Source organism: Porites lutea, chromosome 13 (genome assembly GCF_958299795.1).
Source record: "Porites lutea chromosome 13, jaPorLute2.1, whole genome shotgun sequence".
Taxonomy (NCBI): domain Eukaryota; kingdom Metazoa; phylum Cnidaria; class Anthozoa; order Scleractinia; family Poritidae; genus Porites; species Porites lutea.
The window spans coordinates 2391886-2397885 of NC_133213.1; the positions used below are offsets into that span (position 1 = coordinate 2391886).

The following is a 6000-nucleotide window of genomic DNA, read 5'->3' on the forward strand; positions in this document are numbered from 1 at the left end:
CCCTAATATGTACTTGTATACGCATAAACTCGTTATCTTTCCGTCTGACGCCATTTTGAAAGGTCAGCATATCAGGGAGTTTGGCTATGGGAAGTAGTGGATTGTAAGGACAATGATTTTGAACGGAAAATTGAGGATGCAGAAACGAGGTGTTTTTTATTTTATAATATTATTTAATTATTTACATATTTATTTGCTTATTTATTTATTCATTTGTTTATTTTATTAGATTTCCAAATAGGTCTTGGTGTATGTTTTTGGTTTTTTGCTTGTTTTTGTTTTTAAATTCTTAAAGAGGTTAAGAATCACTGTCCTCACTTTTGCCAATATTTCCGGGGTTTTACATTTTCCAGTATATTCCAGTCTTCATTTAGTTATCATAAACAGGTATTTATACTAAATGTACAAATTAATTATAAAAGCCAAGTCTACTACAATCAGATCCTTTGCATGAAAAGTTGATTCTAGGCTTAAGATAGCGTTTAAATCATAAAGTCAGGGAAGTGTTGAGGCTTTTTACACTTCAGCCTTTATTTTGGTCAAATCCATTGACTGCCAACCTGCAACGGTGTTTTCTTCCTAGGGAGACGAGAATGGAAACCATGATGGGGAACCTAAACGAGACGATGCCGAGTCATACAGCGAGAGTTTTTAACTTTTAATTCGGTGAAGATCAAAGAGCATGTCTTAAATTAGTTATTAAAGATAACTTGTGATGCACCGAAAAGATATCTTCCAGTGACCAGTTTGTTTTCAGCCAGTTAGTGCTGCAAACAAGTGAACATTAACCTTCACGCCAGAGGATGTTTCCGACCGACTGCCAGAAGCTTGCACCAACTTTAGAGAGGTGTTTTTTCAACTTTCAAGGATTCGTTTAAAGTAGCGTAGACGTTGCGATTAAAGACAAAATGTTAGAATGTTGAAAAATGTTAAGAGCGGCATGTAACGAGGACAGACATCGTTATACTCACTCTTCATCAAGGCAAATTAAAATATTATATGAATAAAAATGTTATTCAAAATTGGAAACCGTTTTGATGTAATAAAGATCTATAACTCCTGCCTCTAGCGTAATGTTTAAGCATGATAAGGATGTTCCGGTTCATTTTAAAGCTGTTATCTCACACGCCCGTTAAAGACTCTATGAATGTTCTTTATAACCGCTTACGCAATACGGGAATGAAAATAAAAAATACTGGATTTAGTCCAGGCGGCTAAGGCTTCGACTGCATGTATACTATTCTTTCTAGTGAAATACATTCCTAGTCTGAATATCAGACGTCCCCTCGGTATGCGACGCGAGGGGACGCCTGAAATTCAGGCTAACGCATTACCCGCTTACTTCAAACTCAGTTGTCCTATTGGACAGGTTGTCTGTTTGAATCTGCAGCTCAACGAAAACCTGTGGATTTACCCTTAAACTTTCCATGGCTACAACGATTTTCCAAAGCGGCAGCACTAAAACATAGAATCCGGAAACGGAATCACGGGATCAAATATCAATGATAGAAAATTAAAGAATTTCACATCGCATAATTTAGTACAATCTAGAGAGAATTTATCTTAGTTTGTCTTTACAGTTCCCTTAAATACATTCTTGTTAATATGTGTTAATACAAGGCCGATAAAAGTAATTTTATAATTTTACCACACCACGTGATTGTCCCCCCTACGTGATCGACTCGTGACGTGACCGCAGTTCAGGCGTTTTAACAATAAGTTGTACTCTTTCGCCAAGCTGAATGCTTATGGAATACTGGTGTAATTGAGTTTGCGTTGACGTCCGTATTTTACGTTGAAGAGGCTTATTAAACATGACACATTATTTTGATGTAATCAGTTGCGGACTCAAGCAAATGCATGCACAATTCTCTTTTTTCTTTGGACTCCACAATGCCATAGTTTTCTTGAGTAAGTTGTTTTGGATAAATAAAATTAAAGATTTTGAAGACAACCTACCCTGTTCCAGGCGTTCAGATAGTAGAGCGCGGAGGTAAGTAGGGAGCGAGTTAAGTTGTACACCGGGAAAACAGGGGGGGGGGGACGGAACGCCGTTCTCTCCCCCTTTCCCCCTCTAGTCTCCCCTCGTTTTTTTTTTCTTCGTGAATTTTTCTCCCGCGCTCTACTATCTGAACGCCCGGAACAGGCTAAAATCCAGAAAAGACACTCAGGAAAAACTTGACGGCGAAGCCTTTTCTTCATCAAGTCTCTCCGTAAAACTTACCTCCTTCTAAAGGAACTAGTTGTCAGTGACGTCTTCTCAGCTTAAGTTTGCATATATTGAATAAGCATTCATTGCCGAAGTGGTATGAAGAGTCTTTTCACCGGAATCGACTCCTCTTGTCACACAGTAGTCGCCTCTGCCCATGCATGCCAAGTAATTTATTGATTTATATATTTATTTTATCTGTTTATTTATTTTATTGTCATTGCTATTTTTTTTCAAATCGATCGTTAGAAACCTTTCACAGATTCCGTTTCCGTTTCCGTTTTCGTTTCCCTTTTCATTTCCGTTTTCGTGATTCCGTTTCCGGATTCCGGATTCCTGCTTGGAATAGACACCCTGTGTTCTCTTAAATGAATAGTTATATTGCCGCTGTCAATGAGCATTACGGGCGCAACTAAAACAAAATGGCGAACGAAGAAGCTTTTGAAAGCCCCGACAAAGTAACTTTTAAATGCTCTTCTTGTGGTTTTGAATGCTATTATGAATATTTTGGAAAGAGGCCTCCTTTTTCTAAGTCTGTGATGTATGATCTTTTGTTTTGTGTCAATATGTAATTTTTAGGGACTGACAAGAAAGACCATGAACTCATAGCAATGAATTTTTCTCATAGACTTTTGGAAGATGCGTATGTTATCCGTGACCCCTTCTCGGCAACCACAGGGCACTTGACTCTTGGTGGACAGTGTTGCTTGTGCTCAAAAGACATTTGTGTGGCCCCGGTAAGGCTTAACTACAGAATATCGGGACTGCAAGAGATAGATTCTTCAAATTTTTAATCTCCAGAGGTTGGCATTTCTGTAACTGACCCTGATGGACAAAGGGCACAACTATTAGGCCTGGGTTCAAAATGGTCTCCTACCAACATGCTGTACATGTTCCAAAAAGATCTTATGCGATTCCTGCAGAGTCTTTCCGAAGTATGCCAAAATCAAGCAAGTGAAAGGAAGGCTCTTTTGGCTGAGTGGGATTTGGTTTATACCCACGGGGGGTACTCCTGGGAATTCTTGCTGGGGGTGTGCTGCCCGGTTCTTCAAATCCTGACCCGATATCAGACCAAAAAATGTAATTTTTCAACCCGTTTTCAGGCCAGACCTTAAAATCCATACCGCGTTTTTCAGACCTGGCCTTTAGGCAGAAATTATGTTATCATTACTTAGATTAGAGTGCAAACAAAAAAATTATTCCAATCTATATGGAATTTGTATATTTCTCTTTCTTTCTTACTCATTTGGAAGTGAAACAATAAATGCGTTCATACACTCCATAGTTACCGCAAAAGCCATACCCAATTCCAGACCAAAATGGGCCTAGTGTATACCGGTTTTTAGACCATACCAGCGCAAAACCCCTACCCGATGGGGCGGCATTTACCTATATGGCTTATATAAGGGAATACCACCCCCACGGGTTTATAGTAATGTTCATTTCCCCACTGAAAATTACCCCTGTACTGGTGATTTATGTTGCAGTGATACTTCAGAGAGAGACTAACCATTTTACTAATGTGCTTAGTTGAAAATTTTAAATTAGTTCTTCTTCTCTACTTTTAGACATGCAGTATTTTCTACACAAAGAGATTTTGTGTTTCTTGCATTGAAAATAACCTGATGGAATTCCCTGAAGAAATCCAGAAGGTACTTTGAAATAAGTGTAGTCTCCACAAGACTGGTATATTATAAAGTGGAAGTTTCCAACTTTCAGATTAAATGGAGTGCTGATTTTGTTTGATATGTTAGACAGTTAAACTCTATCACTTCTGTTTTTATGAAAGTATGAAAAAGGATTTTCTGGTTATCCTGTGGTTGCGGTTGAGGGGCAATTTTTTTTCAAAGTGTTCTCTGGTGTTTTAGACAGAATATGGTGTCAGTGGGAATCATTGGCTACAGAGCTTTTTCTGCCGGACTACATATCCCAAACGATTGTAACATCATGGTTTCTCTTTAACTGATTTAATAAATAATGGGAACATATCCTCAGTAATATTATGTCATAAGTTGACCTGTAATGTTGGTCATCATCATGGTCATCATCATCATCATCAACATCATCATTATTAACACCTCTAAAGACTAATACCAATACCACTACCACCACCACTATCATCATCATTACGGACCTTAAGCAAGGACGACTACGATGGCAGTGAAACCGTCGGTAAAAAAATGAATTTGCGTTCTTTCAAACTTAATCACGTCTATTTGGACCTCCTCAATATGTCAAATGCGGGCAACTTTTCCTGGAGTTGAATTCTTAAAGGATTTTATCCAGGTTCAAAAAGAAGAAGGAAAATTCATCATCGGATGTCCACATCCTCTATGAAACGTCAAATTAGGAAGCTTCACGTCGTAGTCATGCAGTGGACGTCAAAGAAATGTACTAAAAAGCGTTATGCAGGTGCAGAGCGTTTGTTTTGATCATCAAACCTATTGTTTTTTTGAAGTCGTTGTTGTGGTCGTTGTTGTAGTTGCTTAAGCTCCCTATTAACACCTCCACAACCACCACCACTATAATCATCATCATCATTCTCATCACCATCATCATCATCATTATCAGCATCAACATTAAAAGTTCTATTATTGCAAGAAGATCCTGTTCCCTTTAGGCTTCTTTCCTCTTTAGGAGACTTTAAATTTGAAAAAGAGAAGGACATTATAAATATATTAACTTTTAGATAAAATTAACAACTTACTATTTATGGTCACTTCTGATATCATTATTGTATTGTATGGTTATTCTTTTCTTATTATTGCATTGTTATTCTTTCCTTACAGGACATTCAGAGGAAAGGTGTCCATGATGCTGATTAAAATATGTGTTCCATCTGGAAAAAGTTGCTGTTGTGCTTTGTATATTGTACACAATGGAGAGGTTCTATTCTGAGACCTGCACATTCACAGAGTTTTGGAAAGAAATGCCACTGTGTCTGCTGTAGATAAATTCTTGGAAAGACATAAAATTGGTGGCTCATGACCCACATTTCATCATCATAAACTCCCAAAAATCTGGAGAGGACTTCTACCTCCAGTTCCACAAAATGCTTGGCCATAGATTGTACTACTTATGGTTGCTAAGGAAAGGTTGGCATTAAGAGGCATTGACGAACACTTTTGAGGAAAACTTGAAATATTACCTTTCTAAGTATAACAGAAAGAAAACAATTATTATCTTTTTTTGGATTATTTTAGTTATTTTTCTTTCTTTCTTTATTCTCTCTTTATTTTGTTTTTTCGTTTTTTCAATAAACTGTAAATGACATGTTAAATACCTCTATTTTTGTTGAGCCTCGTAATCAAGCTAACGAAGCAAACGTTTTCTAAGGAACTATTTTCCTTTGATTTCGCAAACCTTGCTACAACAGCTTTTTCCAAAAATACTCTTTGTTCTTTCGTCTCATACGAACTTAAACTGCGAAGCGGGGAACAAGATAGAGAACCTCAACCGGGTCTGGGGCATCGCCCTGCGTGAAGTGCTATCCATTTGTCATGATTAAAACAACTTCCTTTTTTGTTTGCGCTGTTAATGACCAAAACTAGTGGCAAATACTCCCAGATCTAATTACACTTCTTAGATGCGGCGAAACAACAACTACTCTTCTACACTCGCAGTCACAAACTTTTGAAAGTATTTCACAAAGGAAAGAAAAGTGAAAGAGAGGAATTTTGTAGTCAAGTTCTGGAGGCCTGTTGAATTCCCAAACTTTGCAACTGACTTTGCTGGAAACGTTAATAAAAATTTCGTCAAATTCAGATTGGCAATTGTGGCCTGTTTAATTT

General features: G+C 37.6%; 2 protein-coding genes across 2 annotated transcripts in view; both read left to right on the forward strand.

Annotated features, from left to right (window-relative positions):
- Positions 1 to 990, forward strand: part of LOC140923317 (Fanconi anemia group D2 protein-like) — a 33220-nt gene extending 32230 nt beyond the window's left edge. The window contains exon 45 of the mRNA XM_073373411.1: positions 584 to 990. Within this exon, the coding sequence (XP_073229512.1) occupies positions 584 to 655 (72 nt within the window). The 3' untranslated portion in view covers positions 656 to 990. The remainder of the gene's footprint in view (positions 1 to 583) is intronic.
- Positions 991 to 2613: 1623 nt separating this feature from the next.
- LOC140923316 (cysteine-rich DPF motif domain-containing protein 1-like) lies at positions 2614 to 5786 on the forward strand. Its single transcript, XM_073373410.1, has 4 exons — positions 2614 to 2750; positions 2838 to 2946; positions 3778 to 3861; positions 4999 to 5786. The coding sequence occupies exons 1-4, from the start codon at positions 2632 to 2634 to the stop codon at positions 5032 to 5034; spliced, it is 348 nt and encodes a 115-aa protein (XP_073229511.1). The 5' UTR covers positions 2614 to 2631; the 3' UTR covers positions 5035 to 5786.
- The last annotated feature ends 214 nt before the right edge of the window (positions 5787 to 6000 follow it).

Coding starts and splice junctions, on each gene's coding strand:
- LOC140923316 (XM_073373410.1), top strand. CDS start 2,632: ATGGCGAACGAAGAAGCTTTTGAAAGCCCCGACAAAGTAACTTTTAAA. Junction 2,751..2,837: donor CCTTTTTCTAAGTCTGTGAT/GTATGATCTTTT, acceptor TTTTTCTCATAG/ACTTTTGGAAGATGCGTATG. Junction 3,862..4,998: donor TCCCTGAAGAAATCCAGAAG/GTACTTTGAAAT, acceptor CTTTCCTTACAG/GACATTCAGAGGAAAGGTGT.